At 50.1% G+C, this 27369-nt stretch overlaps 1 protein-coding gene across 3 annotated transcripts in view; it reads left to right on the plus strand.

Moving 5' to 3' along the window:
- Window positions 1–27369, plus strand: part of ARL13A (ARF like GTPase 13A) — a 260804-nt gene that overhangs the window by 130734 nt on the left and 102701 nt on the right. For all 3 annotated transcript variants that reach the window (XM_086966790.1, XM_086966792.1, XM_086966793.1), the window contains exon 6: window positions 6172–6377. In XM_086966790.1, coding sequence (XP_086822916.1) covers window positions 6172–6377 — 206 coding nt within the window. The remainder of the gene's footprint in view (window positions 1–6171; window positions 6378–27369) is intronic.

A 27369-nucleotide genomic window follows, 5' to 3' on the forward strand; every position in this document is an offset into this window, starting at 1 on the left:
ACAGCAGCATCCTGATTGTTCTGAGCGGCCTGGTTCAGTGCTCAGACAGCAAGTGGGAGGCTGTGCATGTTCCGTGGAGAAATGCTAAGTGAAGAAATACTAAATGTGCATGACTGTTTGGCCACCCAAGAAGGCCTGCCAAACCGTCATGTGCACTTAGAAAGTGCCCACCACTCCCTCCCCTGCTCTGTGAGCAGCCCAGACCCACACCTAAACAGAGCCACTACGGAAAAATAAAATAATAACAACATGGTGTTATTATCATTTTATTTTCCCTGTGGGACGACGTTTCCCCGTCTTAGCAGAGGAGCCGCTGGATGTTCGATCACCTCTGCCTGCAGTCTAAACAGTTATCATCACAGAGCTAGGGTTATTTAGCATAAGAGAGGAGGAAATCACATGCTGCTGCTGGTTTCAGCTGCTTATTAAACCAACCAGAGCTGTGGTCTTCCAAAACTGTCCTACGGCCATGTTAGCTGCATCTAGAAGAGTGCACCCCTGGAGAAATAAATACCTGATGGGATAAATGACCAGTAGGGCCCTGGACCAAACCAAGAACTGCTCCCCCTTTTGTGATCTTACGTCACCCTGTCACAAGTAGGTTCATATTAACATTGTCTGTGGTTGATGTCGCACTGTCTGTGTCATTCATGATCCCTTCACTGTTTACCACCTTCCTCGAGTTCGAACAGTAACCTGAAAAACAAGCATTGAATAGCCAATAGGTCTCGCCTTTGGGGCCCTATAAGTGTTTAGCCATGCAACAATTGATGTTGTTGCACTAAGGCTATTGTGCTGCATAACTAAATACTTATAAGGTCCCAAAAGCGAGACCCATTGGCTATGCCAATGCTTGTTTACATTACTACTGTTAACCCTGCCTAATGTACTGATGTGAATATAGCTGGTAACCTCACATACAGTGGCCACTAATGTAATCTAGTCTAGTGTGGTCACTACTACAACACTAATAATATTAGTAGCTTGCGCTGATTTTCATGTAAAGTAAGCAGCCCTTGTAAAGAAAAGGTTGGAGATCCCCGGATTAGCCAGTGCCATCCAGACCCAGCTGCTTTTGTTCATTCCAGGCTGGCTTGGATGGTATTTCACCACTTCAAAGCTGTAAGTAATGTAAGTAATGCTGGGGTGGTAAAATCTTTATTCATTTGTCAGCCCGGGGGCACTAGCCTGCAACTTCCTTTGACAGCCCCTCATGTGTTAATTTCAGACTCATGGTGGGTAGCCTAGCATTGGAAGAGGGTCAGATTTGGCGTCAGGCTTAAGGTTAGCACATATAACGTAAGACTTGCGGAGAACTCCATAGCCATGGGATATGAATTTCACCTGTTTTCCGATGGGCGGTTCTCAATAAACAATCCTATGCCTCTGAAACTTGCCATGGGGAGCGCTGATCACATCCATATTATTTATGTAAATTAGCCAAACCAGTCGCTTTGGTGGGTAACTCGCAGTGCCTGCCTTGCCAATGGCGGGGAAGTCAGTACAGCTCTCGGTGACATGACTCCACAGAAGGCAAGCAGAATACAAACTAACAAACCAGCAAAGCTAAAGTCTGATAAGCATATTTGAGTATATGGAGAGCCCTCTATGGGACATTGAAGCTAAACAGGCAGTCGCTGTAGGTCTTTGAAGAATACAATACATCCAACAACTGGACTTTATTGAAGAAAGTTGCTTTCTTTATACAGCGCATAATCTGGCATACCGGGGTAGTCGGCTGACTGGGCACAATCAATACCATCGCAGCGTTTCGTTAACAGACCTCAGTCTGTATTTTACGAGATGTAGCCTGGGGTATGTGAATAAGAAATAGCTATTTTTCCAGCAAAAAGTCCTGGAAAATCATTTGACAGTAGCTTATGTGAGAATTGAAAACGAGGGTACATCCCACATTCAAATGTATCCCTGCCTACTTCTAAGCCTAAACATGACTATTTGGTCACATGGTGTGATCCTGGCCACACCTGGTTTCCAAGTAATGCCAAAAACATTGTCTAGAGCCATCAAATCAAGTGTTATACGCTTTCCCTCGCATTCACAGCTGCACATTTCTCAACATACACCTGGCCGCATTAAAGTGATTAATATCTAAACGTGTAATATGTATTTTTTCATAAACTGGCTCCTGCTATCACCCACCTAATGCAAAGCATTGCAAAAATGGCGCGTGCACTTAAAACCCATGTTAGTTGTGGCACCAACCGGGCGAACATGAAAAAGGCAGCTGCGTGTGGTTCCCATGAGCAGAAGACTGCCAGAGCTCACGCGCTAAAAGCTCCAAGCCAAATGACATGCAGGAACCCACAGCATTTCCGCGGCCGTCGCGCGAGCCAGCATTGTTACAGAGCGTGATGTGAGGGAAGGAGGGACCGAGTGCGCTCTGTGATTTCTACCCCCTCCAGGCTGGAAGAATGCACCCCGAGCCTGCGTTATTGGAGAACGGAGAACCCCTCAACATCCACTGCAGGCCTCCTGGAGACCGGACAGGGGGCACCACAGGAACAAAACACTAGCTGCCTCTGTCCTCAGAGAACACAGCACATGTGTCTATGTTGGGAGCTAACAAAGGTCACTTTTATGTTTGATCTCCATCAAAACACTACACACTGGTTGGTATTTACGGTGCAGTTAACAGTGGCATGTTTGCCTGCTGTTGTTTTGCTTTTTATAGCTGTTTGCTGTTGGTGCTTCTGTTTTTCCAACATAACAAGTACAAGCGCGCACATCTCGCGCGGCAGCAAGGGGAGGGGAGAGAGGAGGGGGCCTGCACGATTCCCTTGTGGGAGCGAGCAGCAAGGCGTGATAATTGATAACATAGGGAATCGCCAAACGTGCACGCGTTGCCATTAAAGGCAATGGAACGCATGCACGTTTTTGGGGCGAAAAAGGGAACCGATGGCTAAAGGTCTTTTGCCTATGCAGCGCATGCGCGCTACGTAGGCGAGACCTAAAAAAAGAAAAACTGGTGGTAAACACAACACAAATTTTTGCTCCCAAGTTCCTTACAGTCCTGACTGCAGCCTGGGGAGGGGACATGTCTTGGTGCCACCAATGTATCAAGGCGTCCAACGGGTAGGAGACAAAGAAAATAATTTCAGACCTCGACTCCACCCTCTCCATGACCAGGCAAGTCAACGCTGTCTCCGCGTCCTGCTTCAACACCCTCTGCATGCTCCACAGGATCTTCAAATGGATCCCCCCCGACACGAGAAAAACCGTCACCCAGGCCCTCACCACCAGCAGACTCGACTTCGGGAACGCCCTCTACTCAGGAACAACAACCAAGCTCCTGAGACGACTACAACTAATCCAGAACGCCTCGGCACGACTGATCCTCAGCTTCCCCGGACGCAGCCACATCACACCCCACCTGAGAGGCCTGCACTGGCTCCCCGTCAACAAGAGGATCACCTTCAAACTACTCATCCACGCACACAAAGCCTTACACAACACCGGACCTACATACCTCAACAACTGACTCAGCTTCCACACCCCCCACCCGAAACCTCCGCTCAGCCACCCTCGCCACAGTTCCTCGTATCCGGAAAACCACCGACGGCGGCAGATCCTTCTCCTACCTCGCCGCCAAGACCTGGAACGCTCTCCCCACCAGCCTACGACAGACTCAGGACCTGCTGGCCTTCAGAAAACTCCTCAAGACCTGGCTCTTCGATCAGTAGCGCCCCCTCCCCCCCAGCGCCTTGAGACCCTCACGGGTATGTAGCGCGCTTTATAAATGCAGTGATTGATTGATTGACTTGTCTGTGTCACATAACCCGATTAAGGGACATTTTCCACTGCATCCCCTACCTCCTAAACAAGGGCTCCTTATAGATAGCGTGTTCAAAGAGAACTAACTTGTTAAAAGTCCTTCGGTGCTCAGATCGTGTCCTACGCCGACGACACCCAACTCTTGTTTACATGCGGCAGGAATGGGGTGTTTAACGGGACTCTTATCAGAAGCTGTCTAGAGGCAGTTTTTGGGTGGTTTAGAGGGCACGGACTGAAATGCAACTCCGATAAGTCGGAGCTGCTTTTCTTTGGCTGTGCCACTGAACCGAACTGGAAATGCTGGTGGCCGCAAGACTTGTTTCCGCCTGTAAATGTGTCCATCAAAGCTAAAAATTTGGGAATCATTGTTGATAGTGACTTAGCTTTTGGACCCCAAATATCTTGCCTTTCTGGGAAATGCTTCGGCATCCTTCGGATGCTCAGAAAATTTCTCCCCTTGATATCACTCCATCATAGAAGGGTTATTGTTCAATCACTCATTGGGTCCAGATTAGACTATGCAAATGCTCTTTATTTGGGACTCCCAAAATACCTTTTGATGCGTCTTCAAGTAGTTCAAAACTCAGCTGCCCGTGCCATCTACGGGCTTCCTAGACGTACTGGTGCCTCTGATCTGTTAAGAGAATTGCACTGGCTTCCTATAGCTAAGAGAATCCTCTTCAAAAGTCTGACGCTGACCTTTAAAGCCCTACATGACATTGGCCCTAGTTACATCAGAAAACGCCTTGCTTTTTAAAAGCCTAATAGAGCTTTAAGGTCTGCCTCCTTGTCCAAAATGGTAGTCCCGACCATCAAACGCGCTAGACCGGGTGGCCGCTCTTTTCGCCACCTGGCTCCTCGCGCTTGGAATGAGCTTCCCCTCTCTCTGAGACAGATCCCCAACCTTATGTCCTTCAGAAAGGCCTTAAAAACCTGGCTATTCACCAACTAGGGCCCCCCGTTTTTCCTCATTTCCCGTTATGTTGCTGCCCTCTGCAGACCTCTTCTCCAAAGCGCCGGGACACTCCTTTGGAGTAGCCGTTGCGCTATAGAAGAAAATTTAAAAAGAAAAGGATACTTTGCCGGCTAAAACGAAAATGGAAAACAGCAATGAAAGCACTATACCCAGGGCACAAGTCCTGAAAAAAGAAGATGGGGGACTAACCGAGTTAATCAGAATGCAAGGGGCATCACAGCGCGTGACATTATGGCTTGTGACATCATGACATGTGACATTGTGGCGTGTGACATCACGGCATGTGACATCAAAGCACATGACATCACAGGACGTGACATCAAAGGAAGTGGTATCATAAGAAGTGACATCAGATCTTAAGCCCTTACATATATGTTTAACATGTCTAGCATATTTCGAGTATATAAGGAAACCCTCCTGATTTAGTCAGAAGATTTACACTTTTGTAAGCTACACATAAAACAATGTTGCCTTTTACCTGCGTAAACCTCCTCTGCCCATAGTGCATTAAAAGAAAAAATGGTGGTACTCAAATTATTTCAACGCCTCCTCAGGGGTAGTAAGCACTATATAAATTACATTTATTTTGTGTAAATATAGGGGAAGACCAACACATCTGACATTCTTACAGTGCATGCATATGTCCTAAACAGAGCCTCAACAAAGTGAAAAGCTGCCTCTCTTAAGTATGTGTGAAGTCCGAACAAAGGTTGAGCCTTTGTTTCCGCCTCCGCTTCATTTGCATCAGGTGTGAGGCTCTTGACTGCTCCCAGCCAAGAGATTTGAACAAAAGGGGGCCTGATGACCCCTCAAATTTGGCCTTTGTTATGGGCCCAGCAGGAATCTTAAATAAGAAAGCCCTGTCCCTGCCTGCACATTGTTGCTTGTTGCTGATGGAAATCAGACAACGTGCAGGCGCTGCTGAATGTGTCCCTGTGTTTGGAAAGTACACCAGGATGAGTTCAGCATATTATTCAGTGGGGCCCAACTTCTTGGCAGGGTGGACAGCATCCACCCTGTGAAAATAGTGGGTGGACGTCGTCCACCGACGTGTACCCCCAATTCGTGCCCTGACCATACCTACCTCTGGGTTTAAATAAGCATACTGGTATAGTAAGAAGTGCAGTTATCCGCAATGTCTGTATGTTCCTGTCTGTCCGATAGCTAGTGGAAATGCTTAATTTAGACTCAAAACAACAAGAATTAATTCTGTTCTTTTGTCAATGAAATGTAGGCACCCCCTGGAGTGCCACATTGTCTGTCAGCTGAGAGACAGCCTGGCCTAGTCTTGCATTCGAGTATCATCCGGTTAAATCATGCAAAGTCTGTCAGGTTTTGCGCTAGTGTTAGCTTTCTATGTTGTCATACATTTCTGATAGCCACAATCTGTTTCTCCCTTACAGGAGCCCTGTGCAGCTGCAACGGATTACTGCAACAACTATGATTGGGTTGTCCTGAAGGCTGTCCGTTGGCTCCTGTTCACCATAGCCATTAACTACACTACCCTGAACCTGCGTGTGCAGCATGATGCCTCAGAGCAGCAAACACTTCCATCTCAGGAACAGCACAAGAAGAAAGATCTCCCGCGCAGCAGGGTTCGAGCAGAAAAGTGAGTAGCTGCTCCAGAGTTGACAGAGGTAGCTATGTAGTATCACGTCTACCAGTTTTGGAAGCTGGGAACCCTGGTGTTAAGAAATTGGACTATTGGCTGAGGGGGAAGAAACCCTACGCGACCAGCAGACACAATCCTTCTCTGGGTGAAGTCACAAGCAAACCCCAAATTAACCTGTGCTTAAACCTCTGGTGGCTTGGCACAAAAGCTGACAGTATTAATTTACAGGCAGTGTGCAAACTATTTATGCAGCACATCAATTACTAATCAAATAAAACACAACACAAGAAAAATCCCTCACCAATTTAGAAAGAAAGATGAATATTTAATAAACATTTTAAGACCAAAATGACAGAAGTCCAATCAGTAGGACCGGAGTTATGTGATTTTGAAAGGTTGAAGTGAAAATAGCGCCAAAAAGCACAAAACGCCAAATGTGGAAATCTGGTCGCACCTGACAGTCACAATTCAGGCCAACCGTGATGGAGAAATGAGAAGTCCTGCATTGGATATGAACCACGTGGTGGTCCTGATGCAGAAAGGGGAGGTGATGCGTTGTGCAGCAGCTCTGTTACAAAGTTTCTGGTCGGCGATGCCTTGTGCTGTGGCTTTGATGCATCCATTCTTCTGGGACCACAGCTGGGGCTGGAAGAGCACCTTCAGATGCACTTCCAAGGGTCCAGAACTGGGGTGGAACCACTTGGCAGGGCAGGGGTCACACCTGGCAAATCTAGGTTCTGATGGAAGATGGAGGAAGCCTGTTCTCCCCCTTAGGCTTCTTATCAGGAGGCCAGCCAACTAGAGCTTCGAGTCACTCTGGTGGTCCTAGGTTCAAGAGGAAAGTCAAGTCCTTCACTCAGGCAGGAGGGTAGCAGGGCAGCACAGCAGGGCAGCAGAGTGGCAATCCTTCTTGCAGCTGAGCAGCACAACAGTCATTCTTCTGAGTCTTCCGTAAGTCCAGATGTGTACTGAAGAGTTGGGGGTCAGAGGTCCAATAGTTATATCTGGTGCCCACTTTGAAGAAGGAGAAGCATCTAGAGGTTCCCACCCTTTGGCGGTACCTGGGGTTCCCTACCTCCCTGCCGTGCCCCCAGATTGTCTGGGATCACAATAGACTAGTGCCAAACCCTTTTGTGAGAGTGGCCAAGCAGAGCCTATGTGATGTGTAAGTGTGCTAGGTGACAGCTCCTACCCCTCATTAATTCGGAGTGGCCCGTCCTGCCAACACCTACCTTCTCTTTGTCTCACTGTGTGGGAGCAATACACAAAGATCAACTGCCAAATACACCGAGTCATATGACCCAGGATACAGGCAGCAGGTACCAAATGGTTGGCATAAGAAAATGTTAACTTTCTAAAGTGGCATTTTTAAAATTGTGATCCAACTTTACCATTAAAGGGGGATTTTTATTACAATTCCTTAGACACCAAACTCAACCTGTCTAACTGCTCCCAATTGAAAACTATCACTTATTAAATGTAATAAGCTAAACCACTGTTAACCTATGGGAGAGTAGGTCTTGCCGTAGTGAAAAATGACAACTTACATGTTCCACTTTTTAAATACACTGCACCTTGTCCTCTGGGCTTCTCAGGGCATACCCTAGGGGTTACTTATAAGTATAAATAAGGAAGATTTGAGACTGACAAAAGTTATTTTTTTACTAGTTGAAATGGTAGTTTAAAATGGCTTTCAGGCTGCAATGGCAGATCAGGGACATGTTTAAAGAGCTACTTAAGTGGGTGGCACAATCCGTGCTGCAGGTCCACCAATAATATTTAATATCTAGCAACATACAAGTAAATTAAATATGCCAATTGGGTATAAGCTAATTCTACCATGTTTAGGGGAGAAGGCACACACTTTAACACTGATTAGCAGTGGTAGAGTGTACAGAGTCCTAAGACCAGCAAAGCTGAAGTTAGCGTGGCGTGGCTTGGGAACTGAACATAGCGGTCGCATTTCCTTAGCGCTCGGCAGTTCGTTCCTTAACAGGGCCTAAATCCTACATCATTCTGACCCCAGCCGTGAGTCCCGACAGATTCGTGCTGAGGCCCCTGCTGTGCAGTGAAGGGCCTGGTTTTGCAGTGGCGGTGGTTCGGAATCACCGAGTGCGAGGTCCCGGCTCCCCGAGTCCTGTTCCGAGTCTGCGGGCCACGTGGCTGGGCTAGCCGCAGCGGTGTACCCCCTCGTCTGAAAGAGTGGGGTGGAGACTTTGAAGAGCTCCGGAGTCACCCTTGACCGGCGCTGCTGAGGCACTGCTGAACCCAATTGTTCAGAGGTGCTAAAACCCGGGGGAAGAGAGCACAACGACATTGAGGCACTCATCCCCCCACCTTTATCCCCCATGTCCTGGAGGTCCTGAGTGGTGCCGCAGACTGGCGGACCCTGCCTGGGTCTTCCCGCCGGTGGCTGTGCGTCTACTGTAGTGCCGTGGGCTGGTCACTGTCACTGCTGGTCCTGTGAGGCCATCCCTGACCCGGCGGGCCACATCCATGGCCGGAGCAACTCCCCCAATCCGAGGGCTAGTAGCAGTGAAGGAGGAGATCTCGGGTGCCATTCTAGACCCCGAAGCTGTGGCACGGCTGGACACGGCAAGACCGAGGTTTGGTGTACCGGGGGTGGTGTGCACAAGGCCTCTGGAGCGCCCCTCCCCCGTCCACATTGCTGCGAGCGCCTGTGGGTCTGAACAGCACAGCGGAGGTGGCGGGGCTCGCCTGGTGTGCCCTGCAGGTGCCATGGGCCTGCTGGAACCCTGGGCCTAGGATTTCCGGCCTGTTGAGGTGCGGTGGGCCATTCTCCACCTCCTCTCATTCCTGCATGGTCACCCCCGGCTGGTGATTGCTGAGCTGAGGAGAGGGGTCTGTTGAGCATCTTGGGGGGGCCAGTGGGGCCCGCTGTGCCTGTTGCCCTTGCTGGGCAGAACTTAGATTATCCGTTGTGGGAAGTGGGTTTGCCCGAGACCAGGTAGATCCAGTGGGGGCTGGGTACCACGCGTGGGCGAGTGGTCAGCTCTGTCCCGGGTGCCTGGTCCCCTTCCCTGCGCCCAGAACTGCCTTCAACTCCCGACTGGATCAGGCATAGCCAAGCACACCCAGGAGCTGCTGCGGAGGAGGCCGGGCAGGGGTGCGCGACACTAGTCACTGGGTGGGTGATTCCCTGAGGTTCAGCCCAGTGGAGAGTCCGCGCTGGGCGGCGCTGCAGCCTTCGGTGTCGACCCTGGAGAGCAAGATCAGGTGGGTGGCCCCGTCGGGAGATCCAGACCACCATGGGCAAGGATAAGCAGGGGGCGTCGGCCCCCAAGCAGCACACTATGGACCGCTACACCACCACAAACCCTCCCGGGGGAGACTCCACGGAGGGCATGTCCTCAGACACGCCAATGCTGCTGGAAGCAAACAATCAATCCAGGACTGCTCCGGAGGCCCGGATTGGCGCTGTGAGATCAGAAGTATTGTTTTTCCGCCAATATTTGCGGAAGACAGTTGACCGTATCACCGAGGCCGAGATCAGGATCTCTACAGTGGAAGACTCCATATTGGTGCTCCAGCAAAAAGTGGACAAGCTGACTAAGCACACGCAAGACCTGGCAGTCCGGGTTGAAGACGCAGAAGGGCGGGCCTGCCGCAATAATATACGTTTGGTGGGCTTTCCGGAGGGCTGCAAGGGCTCTTCCATGGACACGTTCATCTCGGAGTGGTTCAAGGCGTTGGTGCCCCCGGAGGACATGTCTCCTTGTTTCGTGGTGGAGAGGGCTCACCTCATCTTAACCAAGAAACCGCATCCGGGGGAGCGCCCGAGGCCCGTGATCACCCGGCTCCTTAACTATACAGACCGTGATGCCATTATCCGCTACGCCCGTCTACATAAAGACAACATGGTTTTTCAGTCGCATCCCATCATGGTTTTTCCCGATTACACTAAGCTGGTGCAGCAACATCGCCAATCATTTGTGGTGGCCAAAAGGCGGCTACGGGAACTTAACCTTTCCTATGCATTGCTGTTTCTGGCCTGGATGAAGGTGATCGACAATGCTAAAACTTTCTTCTTCGATACTCCGACAAAAATGCACAATACTATACTTAGGATGGTAGTTTTAGCTTAGTTCAGTTCAGTTCTTAAAATACGACACTTTGCGTCAATGTACCTTACGATGAGTTGCGCTTCCACAACAAGTAATGTTGCAGCAATGGAAATGCAGCAAAGTTCTTGTGCAAAGAAATAAAGACGTGAAGATCTTCCAGATGCGACATGCTTCATCCTCATTGCGAGACACTTGCCGCGATGCGGTGCAATATGACAGCTACAGCGGTGACACCCTCCTTCGGAATTGCAATGGAGGCAGCAGCGACGACGACACGCTTCTTCTTCGTTGCAAGACACTCCTCTCGATGCGGTGCAATACAACAGAACTCAGATGAGCTGGGGTTTGAAGTCTGTTGTCCCTGAGACTTCAGCACGAGGCAAGCTCTGTTCCAAGCCATTGGAGGTCCACCACAAGTTGAAAATATAGAACACAAAGTTCTTTCTCCTTTCTTTGGCAGTCAGGCAACCACTGCAGGTCAAACCCCCCAAGCAGCACTTCAGCTTAGGGATAGTCTCTCCTCAGTTTCTTCAGGTTCCTCTCCTCAGCAAAGGTTTCTTCTTGTAGTCCAAAAGTGATCTAATTTCTTGAGATCAGGGTCCCAATATTTATACCCCAAAATCCTTTGTCCTCTGAGGGCAGAGGGGCCTTTGTCCACTCCAAACCAGTTCTGGGGCACTCTGTTTACATGACTCCTTCTTTCCTTTCACAGTGCAGTGCGGAAACGTCAGACGCCCCACAGGAGGCGGAGCCAGCATTGTGGAGGGAAACCACAGCCCTGGAGCATTTTGTTGACATGATTCCCTCTCCTTTCACAGTGCAGGGCAGAGACATTAGACGCACCACAGGGGGTGGAGCCAGCACTGTGGGGGCAGGCACTGCCCTATTCAGGTTCCAGGTGCAACTCCCCCCTCCCATCTAGATGTAGATCTCTCTATTCACCACTGGGCAGACTCATTCTGTCTCCTGGAATCCCCCAGCCCTGTCACTCAAACTCCAGACAAGGAATACACAACCTAGCAGAGGCAGGTTTTGGATAGTTAAACAAGAAAATACCTACTTTATAAAAGTGGTATTTATAAACACAGAATGTTAAAACCAACTTCACTAAAAGATGTATTTTATCATTCTGAGTTCAGGCATACTAAACTCGAATTTCTACCATGTTCCCTGAGTCAGTTAGGATTATAAAATGTAATAATCTAACTGCCCATTCTGGCCTATGGAGAACAGGTAGCCTTGCAATAGCGAACAACAAAAATGGCTGTAATTCACTATTAGGACTTGCCACACACATCAGGGCTTGTCCTACCTTATACTTACAATGCACCCTGCCCTTGCGCCTACCATAGGGGTGTCTGATATGAAGAGCACTTACCCAGTCAACATGGCAGTACCAGACTGCACACAGGCTTTGCAATGGCAGACCTCAGACACACTTTTACAGGCTGCTTCTGTGGGTGGCACAACCGGTGCTGCAAGCCCACCAGCAGCATTTGGAGTACCATCCTTGGGCACTCCTGGTGCACTGTACTAGGGTCTGACAGGTAAACCAAACCAGCCAATCATGGATTCAGTAATCCATACATTAATTTACAATAGGGAGAGCATATGCACTTTAGCACTGATCAACAGTGGTAAAGCGCCCAGAGTCATAAAACCGACAAAAACAGGTCAGACAAAATACAGGAGAAAGGCAAAAGGTTCGGGGATGACCCTGCAAAAAGGGCCAAGTCCAACAGAACACCCTTGCAGCCAAAACGCAGGGTAGACCAATCACTACCTTTTCGGGCACCTTGTGACACGCAGCCCCACACTCACTCCTTCTCCACTGAGACAGGACGGGAGCCCCTACACCCCTCCCACTACAATGGGACCTAGCTGGGCTACTCTGCACCACTTCCACCTCTCTGGGTTGGAAGATACCTGAGCCACTCCCCAGAGAGTCATTCCCCAGTGCCTCTCCAGACCCTCTGGAATCCAACAAAATGTCTGCCCTCAATGTGAGCTCCCTGGGGTCCGAGAACTCACTCTCCAACAGGTGTTGGCATAGCTCTGGAAAACAGGGACTTACAATATGCTCTCCCACAATTGGATCACACAGCCCCCTATAGGGGTTAACCAAACTATCCTTTACCTCACCATCCAGTGCCTCGCACAAGTACTCCACACCACTCTCCTGAGATTGGCAAGACAGTATCTGAATGTCTCTGTCACTCAACCCACACTCTTCTGGGCAATCTTCACACTCACATACCAGGACTTCAACCTTGGGGGAACCCCTCCCCCTGCACCTATTATCTAGAGACAGTAGAGTGTCCCTCCCACCACGAGGACCATGTACCCCTGTGCCAGTTTCCCCATTCTCCTCAGGGACACTGCGCACCACTGGAGCTACCTCATGTCCTTGAACCTCCTGGTGTATGATAACCCCCTCCTTCAAGTCGGGTGTCTCTGGGTGTATTTACTGCTCCCTCAGCACTAGAAAATTTAATTTTTCTGCCACCATCTGAGCTTGACTCCATCTCCAACTCAGCAAAGTTCAGTCTCTGAGCTACACACATTTATTGTTGCTGGGCTGAGACACTCTTGGCCTCAAGCCTCTCGAGCTCCAAATCAAGCTCCCTCATTATCAATTCATGCTCCATTTGCATTCTCTTTTCCTCTAGGGCCAATTTCCTATTCTCTAACTCCAGTTGTCCACTCAACTTGAGCTTGGCCAGCTCCATTTCATGCACCCTACATCTCTCTCTGTCTTCCCAATAAATATCAACAGATGGTATGGATGCTGCTTTACTCATGGTGGTTAAACTTGGCAGTTCTTGGCAAAAATAGAAAATCCCAAAAAGAAATCTACCAAAAAGTATGTGGTTGCATTTTGGCCTGCACTCACTATGAGTGTTCACCAATCACTGTACATGAGTCACAAACACAAGTCCAGAATCCTCACCGCTGACCACCAATGTTAGATTAGGAGGTCTCTAGTTGGCACAGGTAGGTACTTGTGACAAATAAGGACCCTTGCCTCTAGTCAAGGTAAGGGGGTACACTCCTAAAATAACCCCTGCTCACCCCCTTGGTAGCTTGGCACGAGCAGACAGCCTTATCTCAGAGGCAGTGTGTAAAGCATTTGTGACCACATACAGTAACCAAGTGACAACACTACAGGGACACCACACAGTTATATTAAAAATAAGTATTCTTTATATAGACTTAACACAAGACCACAACCGACAAAAATCCACAATACTATACTTAAGATGGTAGTTTTAGCTTAGTTCAGTTCAGTTCTTAAGATGCAACACTTTGCGTCAATGTACCTTACGATGCGTTGCACTTCCACAACAAGTAAAATCACAGCGATGGAAATACGGAAAAGTACCGGTGCAAAGAAATAAAGATGTGAAGATCTTCAAGATGCGGCACGCTTCTCTGAGGATGCAAGAAGTCTCAGTTTGATGTGTCGACTGCAGCGGCGACACCCTTGTTCAGCGATGCAATGGCAACAGCCTCGGATGCAGCACTCTTCTCCGCCATTGTAAGAAGCTTCCACACAATGCGACAGCTACAGCGGTGACATCCAAGATGCGACGGCAGCAGCTCCGACGGAGGCGCGCTTCTCTGGGGATGCGAGACGCTTTTCTTGATGCAGTGCAATACGACAGCTACAGCGGCGACATCCACGATGCGACGGCAGCAGAAGCGACGGCGACACGCTTCTTCTTCGTTGCGAGACACTTCCCTCGATGCGGTGCAATATGACAGCTACAGCGGCGACACCCTCCTTCGGAGTTGCGACAGCAGCATCAGCGACTGCGACACGCTTCTTCCTCGTTGCGAGATGCTCCTCTCGATGCGGTGCAATATGACAGCTGCAGCGCTGACATTTACGATGCGACGGCAGCAGCAGCGACGGCAAAACGCTTCTTCCTTGTTGAGTCCCGCTTCCAGCTCCTTACGTCACGCAGTCCCTCAGACGGCCCAAAATCAGCAGCAGGCACTTCCAAAGAATTCTTGGGAGCTGGTGTTTGAAGTATGTTGTCCCTGAGACTTCAGCAGGAGTCAAGCTCTGTTCCAAGCCCTTGGAGATCCTTCACAAGTTGAAAATAAAGCACACAAAGTTCTTTCTCCTTACTTTGGCAGTCAGGTAACCACTGCTGGTCAATTCCCCATGCAGCACTTAAGCTTAGGGATAGTCTCTCCTCAGTTTCTTCAGGTTCCTCTCCTCAGCAAAGGTTTCTTCTTGTAGTCCAAAAGTGATCTAATATCTTGCGATCAGGATCCCAATATTTATACCCCAAAATCCTTTGTCTTCTGAGGGGCCTTTGCCCAGTCCAAATCAGTTCTGGAGCACTCTGTTTACATGACTCCTTCTTTCCTTTCACAGTGCAGAGCAAAAACATCAGACGCCCTACAGGAGGTGGAGCCAGCATTGTGGAGGGAAAGCAAAGCCCTGGAGCACTTTCATGACATGATTCCTTCTCTCCTTTCACAGTGCAGGGCAGAGACATCAGACGCACCACAGGGGGTGGGGCCAGCACTGTGGGGGACAGGCACTGTCCTATTCAGGTCCCTGGTGCAACTCCTCCCTCCCATCTAGATGCGGATATCTCTATTCACCACTGGGCGGACTCATTCTGTCTCCTGGATTCCCCAGCCCTGTCACTCAAACTCCAGGCAAGGAATACACAACCTAGCAGAGGCAGGTTTTAGATAGTTAGACAAGAAAATACCTACTTTCTAAAAGTGGTCTTTTCAAACACAGAATGTTAAAACCAACTTCACTAAAAGATGTATTTTATCATTCTGAGTTCAGGCATACTAAACTTGAATTTCTACCATGTTCCCTGAGTCAGTTAGGATTATAAAATGTAATAATATAACTGCCCAATCTGGCCTATGGAGAACAGTTAGCCTTGCGATAGTGAAAAACAAAAATGGCTGTAATTCACTATTAGGACATGCCACACACATCAGGGCTTGTCCTACCTTATACTTACAATGCACCCTGCCCTTGGGTCTACCATAGGGGTGTCTGATATGAAGGTATAGCGACTAGCAAGTGGGTGCACTTGCCCAGTCAACATGGTAGTATCAGACTGCACACAGGCTCTGCAATGGCAGACCTCAGACACATTTACAGACTGCGTCTGTGGGTGGCACAACCAGTGCTGCAAGCCCACCAGCAGCATTTGGATTACCAGCCCTGGGTACTCCTGGTGCAGTGTACTAGGGTCTGAAAGGTAATCCAAACCCAAACCAGCCAATCATGGAATCACTAATCCATACATTAATTTACAATAGGGAGAGCATATGCACTTTAGCACTGATCAGCAGTGGTAAAGTGCCCAGAGTCATAAAACCAACAAAAACAGGTCAGATAAAATACACAAGGAAGGCAAAACGTTTGGGGATGACCCTGCAAAAAGGGCCAAGTCCAACACATGTCCAACAGCAGCTCCACCAAACCCACACAGACGCTGCCAGAGAGGCCTGGCTGGCTATCCAGCATAGGATTTACCACAGGGTTGACAAGTCTAGCCAGATGTTGCATAGGCTCTGCCAGGCTAGGGCGGCCCGACGCAGGTCCCTCTTCTGCGGTCCCCCGCATGGGACATGTGTGCCTCCCCGGAGGCAGTTGTACAAGTTGTACAAGCCTTTGCAGATTTTTATGCTGAGTTGTAGGAGGAACGGGAGGTTATTGCTGAAACTCTTATTGATGCCTTTCTTGTGGATATCCCTCCCTGTCGCCTTTCGGACGAGCCGTCATTTAGTAACCCATCACTTTCGACGAGCTGCGGGCAGCTCTATCCAATATACAGCCGGGACGTGCGCCCGGCCCTAACGGGTTCCCCTGTGACTTCCTACGGCCCCACCTGGAGATGCTTGGACCCCTCTTATGGGATGCACTCAGCGATGCCTCAGTGAGACGCGTATTGCCCCTGGTCTGGAGGCAGGCGGAGGTAGTTGTCTTTCTTAAGCCGGGTCACCCACTGGAGGAGCTGGGTTCGTACCGCCCCATTTCTCTTCAGAATTTTGAGCTCAAGCTGCTGGGTAAGGTTCTGGCTGACCGACTCCGCTCGTGCATACTAGACCTGGTGCATCCGGATCAGGCCGGCTTCATGCCCCACCGGACCACAAGACACAATATTAGACGGGCCCACAATGCCGTTGCTGAGGCCCATCGTTTGAAGCGCCTCGCGGCTGTCTTGCTTGCCGATATTGACAAGGCATTTGACTCTTTGAGTTGGAAGTACCTCTATCACCGTTGATCAACAGTCTCTAGCCTGGGCCTTTCAGTTAATTGTCGCGGATGAGGGCTTTCAATATCTGGGGGTGTTTATTGTGCGATGCCCAACAGTGGCGTGTTCGCATAACATTGCGCCGCTGTTCTCGGTGGTACGAGATGAGACAACGGGGTTTTCTCAACTGCCTCTTTCGTTATATGGCAGATCTGCCATTTTTAAAATGGTGTCTCTGCCAGGTTTTCTATATCGGCTGCAGAACTACCCCCCGTCTTGGTTCCGCCAAATCAAAGCTCTTCTGAACAGGTTCCTCTGGGGAAGGGGGGGGGCGATCCGGGTGGCACTCGCGACATGTGTGCAATCCACGTATTGTGGGGGGATTGTGGCGGCGGATGTCCGGGCATATTATTGGGCTTTACACCTGCTTGTGATTAACGATTGATGGTACTGCTCTCAGGCATATACGGCTTATGCGATTAGAGAGACTTTTCATGGCGGAAACCCTGCTGCTCCACCTCCATTACAGCTCCTCGCCTTTGTCGGGACTCCCCCCGGCCTGCCGGACTGTCATTCAAATATGGAGGTGTGTGGTTCGCCAGATGGGCTGGTGGGGTATGCTGACGTGCGCGACTCCTCTTTGGAAGGGTTCCCATCTCCGGCCGGCCTCGTCCCTGGAGGAGTTTCGCCCGTGGGATGGCATAGGTATCTCCACGTTGGGGGACATAATGCAGGGGTCTACACTCAAATTATTCCAGAAGCTACAAGACGACTTCCAGCTCCACAAAACACAATTTCATAGATATCTGCAGCTCTGTCACACCGTATCTCCCCTCATTAGGGATCTCACAACTGTGCCTGAGTTTCACCCGCTCGAGGGCCGCCTCCTTATGGGGGATTTAGGGGCCCACAAAATTAGACAGGTATACCAAACAATAACTACACACTCCACTACCACTATCCACAAGACTCGGGTGGCGTGGGAGGAGGATGTGCCCACATTGACCGATGATGACTGGGCCGACGCATTGGGAGCCCTCGGTACTCCGCCGTCTCCGCTCGGTATCGGTTGATCCAATTCAAGTACCTCCACAGGGCCTATTAAACACCCTTACGCCTCTACAGGATGAGGGCTATCCAGTCGCCCATGTGCCTCCGCTGTGGCACAGAGGAGGGGTCGTTTATGCACACGGTCTGGAGCTGTGGCGCGTTGCAACATTTCTGGACTGGCATTAGGTCCTGCCTGGGGCGAGTTCTTGGGTGGGTCATCTCTGCAGATCCGTGACTGATTCTTCTCCATGGCACAGAGGACATTGGGGGGGAACATATACAAAAGGCACCTGCTGTTCTTGGGTCTCACACTAGCCAAGCGGGACATTGCACAACACTGGAAGGCGGAGTCCCCTCCGAACATAGGTAACTGGAAGAAAGCGATGGATAGATGTCTGTTGGCAGTGTTCCAGGCACGGGGCTGTCTGCAAAAACACGGGAGAATCGGGTCGGGATGGGCTGTATAGAGGAATAGACCTGTCGCTCTTGGGGCCCCAGGGTTCCGGTGGATAGACTTAGTAGTAAGCAACTCACCTGTTTAATGCCACGGGGTGGCGCGTGTGCACAGAGCATGATTATGTAATATCACTTTCTGACGATGGCTAGGTGTGTGGTGCGGGGTTGGGGGGGGTCTGGTCTGATGTTCTGCAGACCTCGGGGTGTTATAGGGTGCTGAAAATTTCTACGATATGCCTGTATCGCATATAATGCTTGCTGGTTTCGCTTCTTTGGTACCTCTGAAAACTTATAAAATGTGTTGTTTATAAAAACGAGGTTAGCAAAAATAGTAGGAGCAGGAGTGAAGAAAAAAAGTTTGGGGAAGGTCACTTTAAGGCTAACAGGTCTAACACCAGGTTTTAATTCTTTCTTGGCACTGAGTGACAAAACATTTACTTTTTCTGTACCATAAATTGTGAAAAGCAATTTGAATTTGTTAATACCAACTTGATGTCCACCGCCTCAGCATCTCTCAACACCTTCATTAATTAACAGAGTTGTGTTGCTCCCCTAAACGATTTTGAGGATTTTTTGGAGAATGTTTCAGATATATGTTGTGTAAGAGGAAAGGCAGAACATGTAAAGAAGAAAAACATATTTGTCTTATGTGAAGCACTCCAGACTGCACTGTCGCCTGCCTTGTCTGTACCCTGAAGTGCCATCCTCTTCATTAGGCAATTTGGACTTGTAGATCACTTCCCATCATACTGTGAGTGTACAATGCCAAATCTGCAGTCCTATAGCTAGCCAAGCATCCGAAACGTCACTGGAGCCCAATGTGGCTGTGCCCTGCCACATCATCCACTTCTCTGCAAACTAGGGCCACTATTTGGCACTCTTATCAATCTTCATTCACAAGGTTAGTGGCATCTTCCATGCTGTACTGCCACCTGCATGGTCCATGGCCTACCGTCTCATCCCCTTCCCCAATCTGGGCCCATGGATCAGTTCCTACCAATCCGCAAGCATAAAATAGCAAATACCTGCTCGCAAGGCTAGCAAAGCGCCCCAGAGTGCAACACAGCCCTTGTGGTCAATGCCCTCCAACATGACCTTTTTTCTCAGCCAATCTGGAACTGTGGACCAGTTTGGCCATCCTATAAGCCTAAAATACCTCCAACCTGTTCACAAGACACTCCAGGCTACAACCTAACTGATCCATGTCCTGCCATGTCACTCCCTTTGTTAGGCAATACGGACTGGTGGATCAGTTCTTACTAGAATGCAAGGTGAAAACAGCCAAGCTCTGCTAGCGAAGAGCCCAAGACTGCACCTGATTGGTTCATGCTCGTCTTGTCTTCCCTCCCCTCAGCCAGTCAGTGTCCGTGGACCAGTTCCCATCATCCCATAACCTTAAAATACCACTCTCCACTCCCAAGGCTGGCAAAATGACCGATATTGCACTTTTCACGCTGGTATTTCTCTCTAGCACTTTGGGCATCCCACAACCCGTGTATTCACAGGTAAGGGCAAACAAGGACAAGACAGTCACTTGCTTGAGCAGGGAGGGCTGTAGGCCGTAACCCTGTTGATCTGCAATAGTAACAATAGCCACTTGTCTATGCCCACACTCAACATTTCCCACATTGATGTCCAGACACCACAAACACATTCAACACGCAGCATCACTCAAACCCACATCTGTAGGCAGGGGTAGGTGTTTTGGGGGGCGAGGCCATAAAAGCCTTATGGTAGAAAGGGATGTAGACCCCCACCATATCCTTTCTTTTTTTTTAAAAGGCACAATACCGTAGAAATTTTAAATAGCGCAACACATTTGCCAGTATTTTTTAAACAATTCTACCTTTACAGCTATTTGTGAGCAAAGTGAGAAAAGAACACTTAGAATTTTTCAAGAAATGTGTGTCAAATGGAGGGTTGAAAGACTTCAGGACAATAAACTTAATGAACACAGCATAGAATATAAGTGAAATTATACATGGGGTTGTGAATTTACCATCAGGCACCTTTGGGGGCATTTGTGGCAAATTCTGCATTTCCATGCACATTTTAGCGACAACCATTGATATTAATTGAATCAGTTTAAAGGCTTTTTCTAAAGACATTGGTATAGTTGTGAGTACAGAGACATGATGCATAGAAAGTGCACTGACACCCTGGCTCCTATAGGCGAGGTAGTTCAATAGAACAGCCAGCAGGTCAGGAGGACAAAGGAGTGAGAACAGTTCAGGGAGTGGCTGTGGCAATGTGCCTACTTTTACTATTCAAAGAAGATAGAACTAGCTATGCAGCCCTACATAAATGATTTCAGTGATTAATTTGTGCAGGTGGCTGGAAGTGTTGGGCAACAGCACCAGTAGTGGCTGGCATGGCTCGCGGGTGGGGGTCGCGGGGTCGCACAGGGAGAGGGTGTCGCGTTTGGAGTGCAATAAAAACATTAAACAAATTAAAACCTACCTATCTGCCGGCCCAGGTCCCGAATTTTCACTGCTCCTGCTCTCCTGCCTCTGTCAGGAAGCAGACAGCCTCTCTCCTCTCCCCTAAGCCAATCACAACGCTTGGTTGGTCAGAACGCCGCCCAGCCAGGTGCTGTAGGGCGTGGCATGTTCTCCATGTAGGCTGCAATGCAGCCTGCATGGAGAAGTGCAGAGTACGCATGACTGGTTTGGGCGGCCTGAGTGGGCCGACTAAACCAGTCATGACACTCAGGAGTGGGCAAACCACTCCTGCGCTGCTCAGGCAGCTCCGGTCACCATCCCGCCCGCAATGCGGAAAGAAACATAAAATGGTAATAACCAAAAGTTATTACCATTTGATGTTTTGGCTGTCTCGCACTGCGAGAAAGCAGTGGGGCGACGCTCGTCCGATCTAGTGGAAGAGCCGCCCCTGAGCAGCACTCATTTTTGGGGACCCACACTTTTAATTTGAATTATCAGAGTTTTACCCAGGCCAAAAGATATGAATGGATACCGATCGTGGAAAAGAAAGATACAGAAACAGTGACTAAGGCAGATAACAGAAATTAATGTTAACTTTCTAAAGTGGCATTTTTAAAATTGTGATCCAACTTTACCATTAAAGGGGAATTTTTATTACAATTCCTTAGACACCAAACTCAACCTGTCTACCTGCTCCCAATTGAAAACTATCACTTATTAAATGTAATAAGCTAAACCACTGTTATCCTATGGGAGAGGTAGGCCTTGCCATAGTGAAAAATGAACGCAGGAGTTTTTCACTACCAGGACATGTAAATCTTAAACATACATGTTCCACTTTTTAAATACACTGCACCTTGTACTCTGGGCTTCTCAGGGCATACCCTAGGGGTTACTTATAAGTATAAATAAGAAAGATTTGAGACTGACAGAAGTTATTTTTTTACTAGTTGAAATGGTAGTTTAAAATGGCTTTCAGGCTGCAATGGCAGATCAGGGACATGTTTAAAGAGCTACTTAAGTGGGTGGCACAATACGTGATGCAGGTCCACCAATAATATTTAAAATAGTACCACTTTTCTAGCAACACACAAGTAAATTAAATATGCCAATTGGGTATAAGCTAATTCTATCATGTTTAGGGGAGAAGGCACACACTTTAACCCTGATTAGCAGTGGTAGAGTGTACTGAGTCCTAAGACCAGCAAAACTGATTTTAGCGTGGCGTGGCTTGGGAACCAAACATGGCGGTCGCATTTCCTTAGCGCTCGGCAGTTCGTTCCTTAACAGGGCCTAAATCCTACATCATCCTGACCCCAGGCGTGAGTCCCGAGAGATTCGTGCTGAGGCCCCTGCTGTGCAGCGAACGGCCTGGTTTTGCAGCGGCGGTGGTTCGTAATCACCGAGTGCGAGGTCCCGGCTCCCCGAGTCCTGTTCCGAGTCTGCGGGCCACGCGGCTGGGCTTGCCGCAGTGGTGTACCCCTCCTCGTCTGAAAGAGTAGGGTGGACGCTTTGAAGAGCTCCGGAGTCACCCTAGACCGGCGCTGCTGAGGCACTGCTGATCCCGATTGTTCAGAGGTACGGAGACCGGGGGGAAGAGAGCACAACGCCATTGAGGGGCTCATCCCCCCACCTTTATCGCCCCGTGTCCTGGAGGGCCTGAGTGGTGCCACAGACTGGAGGACCCTGCCTGGGTCTTCCTGCCGGTGGCTGTGAGTCTACTGTAGTGCCGTGGGCTGGTCACTGTCACTGCTGGTCCTGTGAGACCTTCCCTGACCCGGCGTGCCGCATCCACGGCCGGAGCAACTCCCCCCATCCGACCAGTGGTAGCAGTGAAGGAGGAGACCTCGGGTGCCATTCTAGACCCGAAGCTGTGGCACGGCTGGACACGGCAAGACGAGGTTTGGTGTACCGGGGGTGGTGTGCACAAGGCCTCTGGAGCGCCCCTCCCCCGTCCACATTGCTGCGAGCGCCTGTGGGTCTGAACGGCACAGCGGAGGTGGCGGGGCTCGCCTAGTGTGCCTTGCAGGTGCCATGGGCCTGCTGGAGCCCTGGGCCTAGGATTTCCAGCCTGTTGAGGTGTGGTGGGCCATTCTCCCCCTCCTCTCGTTCCGTGACGGTCACACCCGGCTGGTGATTTCTGGGCTGAGGAGAGGGGTCTGTTGAGCATCCTGGGGGGGCCAGTGGGGCCCGCTGCGCCTGTTGCCCTTGCTGGGTGGAACTTAGATTATCCGCCTTGGGAAGTGGGTTTGCCCGAGAACAGGTAGATCCAGTGGGGGCTGGGTACCACGCGTGGGTGAGCGGTCGGCTCTGTCCCGGGTGCCTGGTCCCCTTCCCTGCGCCCAGAACTGCCTTCGACACCCGACTGGATCAGGCACAGCCAAGCACACCCAGGAGCTGCTGCGGAGGAGGCCGGGCGGGGGTGCGCAACACTAGTCACCGGGTGGGTGATTCCCTGAGGTTCAGCCCAGTGGAGAGTCCGCGCTGCGCGGTGCTGCAGCCTTCAGTGTCGACCCCTGGAGAGCAAGATTAGGTGGGTGGCCCTGCTGGGAGATCCAGACCAACATGGGCAAGGATTGGCAGGGGGCGTCGGCCCCCAAGCAGCACACTATGGACCGCTACACCACCACAAACTCTCCCGGGGGAGACTCCACGCAGGGCATGTCCTCAGACACGGCGATGCTGTTGGAAGCAATCAATCTATCCAGGACTGCTCTTGAGGCCCGGATTGGCGCTGTGAGATCAGAAGTATTGTTTTTCTGCCAAGATTTGCGGAAGGCAGTTGACCGTATCACCGAGGCCGAAATCAGGATCTCTACAGTGGAAGCCTCCATATCAGTGCTCCAGCAAAAAGTGGACAAGCTGACTAAGCACACGCAAGACCTGGCGGCCAGGGTTGAAGATGCAGAAGGGCGGGCCTGGCGCAATAATATACGCTTGGTGGGCTTTCCGGAGGGCTGCAAGGGCTCTTCTATGGGCACGTTCATCTCGGAGTGGTTCAAGGCGTTGTTGCCCCCGGAGGACATGTCCCCTTGTTTCGTGGTGGAGAGGGCTCACCAAGAAGCTGCATCCGGGGGAGCGCCCGAGGCCCGTGATCACCCGGCTCCTTAACTATGCAGACCGTGATGCCATTATCTGCTACGCCCGTCTATATAAAGACAACATGGTTTTTCAGTCGCATCCCATCATGGTTTTTCCTGATTACACTAAGCTGGTGCAGCAACAACGCCAGTCATCTGTGGTGGCCAAAAGGCGGCTACGGGAACTTAACCTTTCCTATGCATTGCTGTTTCTGGCCTGGATGAAGGTGATCTACTATGCTAAAACTTTCTTCTTCGATACTCCGGAGTATGTCTTTGTGTGGACAGATGAGCGCAGTTCCTGAAGCTGCCTTGCTGCCCCGCTGGACTCGGACTCCTCCCAGGGCTTGCATCGGGGTGGCCACCAGGGCAGAGACGCAACATCGAGACGCAACAGATCCTGTTCCAACTGGCGTGCCCAGGAACTGGCGGGCACCGGGGACTGAGGTAGACTGGGACTCGTGGGCCAAATTTGCTTCCTGCTTACTACTGGGGCGGGCTAAGACACCTCATTGTGGCCTTATTACCACCTGTGCGGTTAAGGGCTGGGGTCTTCACTACTTGCCTTGGAGGGAACTGCCATGGTATTCCCCATTAGTTTGAGTAATGTTGGGTGAAGTTGGGAGGAGGGGATCTATTGGAGGAATCGCTTGGGTCATCCTGTTGAGTGCCTGGGGGGGGGTTCCACCGCGACAGATACTTCATGTTCCTGGAAGTATGGGGGTAGGAGGGAGGAAGGAGGGGATGATGGGGACTGTTTCTGTGTTGCGAGTTGATTTGTTTTTTGTTTTCGCACCATGCACACACTCTATTATTCTGTCAAGCGCGCACTGGTCGACCCACTTCGTCCTGACAACTAGCAATGGTGCACACGATGGGTAGCTCAACACCGGGGACCCTAAACGTCATCACCTGGAATGTATGGGCCTGCTAAATAAAGTTAAACAGGGGCTGTGCTTCACCAGGTGAAGCGTTATACGGCTGACGTCCTCTTGCTCCAGGAGATGCATCTTCTGGGCACGAAAGCTACATGCTTGGCCCGTTATGGGTCCACTACAGTATACCATTCAGAATTCTCCTGAGGGGCATGGGGCACAGCCATTTTAGTACATCGTAGAGTGCCGCTCCAGGTAGTGAGACACTGGTTGGACCCCGGTGCCTGCTTTACCATGATTACAGGTATTATTGCCGGAGAAAAGATCCCATTAGGCAGTATCTGCACCCCCCGCCACTAGCCCAGATGTTTTTAGATATACTGACACAGCTATGGGGTGATCTCCCAGGAGGTCTGATGGTGTTGGGGGTGACTGGAATGATATTATGGGTCCTTCGGACAGGTGGATAGCTCATCAACCCAATATACCGCCCGCTACATCTAAATTAAACATTCTTGCACACAGTCTGGGCTGGGCGGACACGTTGCGGGCCTTTCATCTCTCTTAAGCTGGGTTCTATGCATCTGCGGTCCATCCCAATCATTCCCCTCTGGACTATCTGTTTATCCAACATAGTTACCTGCATAGGTTGTCACATACCTCGATGTTGCCCCGTGGCCTCTCAGATCATTCACTAATTCAACTCAAGTTGCCCCTGATGTCTAACAGGGTCCAGTATAGTTGGCGTATGTCCCCCTGGCTTCTCCGCGACAAGGAGTACTGGGAGATGCCGAGCTGGGCAATTACTAAATATCTCAGTTTTAACGTTGGCTCCTGCCAGTACTCAGTTACTCTACGGAAGGCGTTCAAACCAACGATTCGTGGGGCTGACATCAGTTACCGCACCGGGGAGAAGAAACAACGCTTGGCCCAGGTGACCAACCTGGAAAACCGACAAGCAGAGCTCCGGTCTCTGGTGGTGGAGGGTGCAGACCCTGTTGCCCAAACAAACCTCTTGCATGTTGTTAGATTTGGGGGTCCCTAGTTGGCCAGGTAGGTACTTGTGACTAATAGGGACCCTTGCGAGAGGCTTCCGCACAATGCGACAAATACAGTGGCAACACCCTAGATGCGAAGGCAGCAGCTCAGACAGCGGCGCGCTTCTCCATGGATGTGAGGCGCTTTTCTTGATGTGGTGCAATAGGACAGTTACAGCAGCGATGCAACGGCAGCAGCAGCGATGGCAACACGCTTCTTCCTCATTGCGAGACACTTGCCTTGATGCGGTGCAATATGACAGCTACAGCGGTGACACCCTCCTTCGGAATTGCGATGGCAGCAGCAGCGATGGCGACACACTTCATCTTCGTTTCAAGACGCTCCTCTCGATGCAGACCAATACAACAGCTACAGCGATGACATTCATGATGCGACAGCAGCAGCAGCGACGGCGACGCGTTTCTTCCTCGTTGAGTCGAGCTTCCAGCTCCTTGCATCACGCAGTCCCACAGAAGGCCCAAAAACAGCAGCATGCTTTTGCCAAAGAACTCTGATGAGCTGGGGTTTGAAGTCTGTTGTCCCTGAGACTTCAGCAGGAGGCAAGCTCTGTTCCAAGCCCTTGGAGATCCATCACAAGTTGAAAATAAAGCACACAAAAGTTCTTTCTCCTTTCTTTGGCAGTCAGGCAACCACTGCAGGTCAAACCCCCCAAGCAGCACTTCAGCTTAGGGATAGTCTCTCCTCAGTTTCTTCAGGTTCCTCTCCTCAGTAAAGCTTTCTTCTTGTAGTCCAAAAGTGATCTAATTTCTTGGGATCCGGGTCCCAATATTTATACCCCAAAATCCTTTGTCCTTTGAGGGCAGAGGGGTCTTTGTCCAGTCCAAACCAGTTCTGGGGCACTCTGTTTACATGACTCCTTCTTTCCTTTCACAGTGCAGTGCAGAAACATCAGATGCCCCACAGGAGGCGGAGCCAGCATTGTGGAGGGAAAGCACAGCCCTGGAGCACTTTGTTGACATGATTCCTTCTCTCCATTCACAGTGCAGGGCAGAGACATTAGACGCACCACAGGGGGTGGAGCCAGCACTGTGGGGGGCAGGCACTGTCCTATTCAGGTCCCAGGTGCAACTCCTTCCTCCCATCTAGATGCAGATCTCTCTATTCACCACTGGGTGGACTCATTTTGTCTCCTGGAATCCCCCAGCCCTGTCACTCAAACTCCAGGCAAGGGATACACAACCTACCAGAGGCATGGTTTGGATAGTTAGACAAGAAAATACCTACTTTCTAAAAGGGGATATTTTCAAACACAGATTGTTAAAACCAACTTCACTAAAAGATGTATTTTATCATTTAGAGTTCAGGCACACTAAACTCGAATTTTTACCATGTTCCCTGAGTCAGTTAGGATTATAAAATGTAATAATCTAACTGCCCATTCTGGCCTATGGAGAACAGTTAGCCTTGCAATAGTGAAAAAACAAAATGGCTGTAATTCACTATTAGGACATGCCACACACATCAGGTCTTGTCCTACCTTACACTCACAGTGCACCCTGCCCTTGGGCCTACCTTATGGGTGTCTGATATGAAGAAAAGGGAAGGTTTAGGGACTGGCAAGTGCGTGCACTTGCCCAGTCAACATGGCAGTATCAGACTGCACACAGGCTCTGCAATGGCAGACCTCAGACACATTTACAGGCTGCTTCTGTGAGTGGCACAACCAGTGCTGCAAGCCCACCAGCAGCATTTGGATTACCA

The sequence above is a fragment of the Lissotriton vulgaris genome, chromosome 4_1 (genome assembly GCF_964263255.1).
Source record: "Lissotriton vulgaris chromosome 4_1, aLisVul1.2, whole genome shotgun sequence".
Classification (NCBI taxonomy): domain Eukaryota; kingdom Metazoa; phylum Chordata; class Amphibia; order Caudata; family Salamandridae; genus Lissotriton; species Lissotriton vulgaris.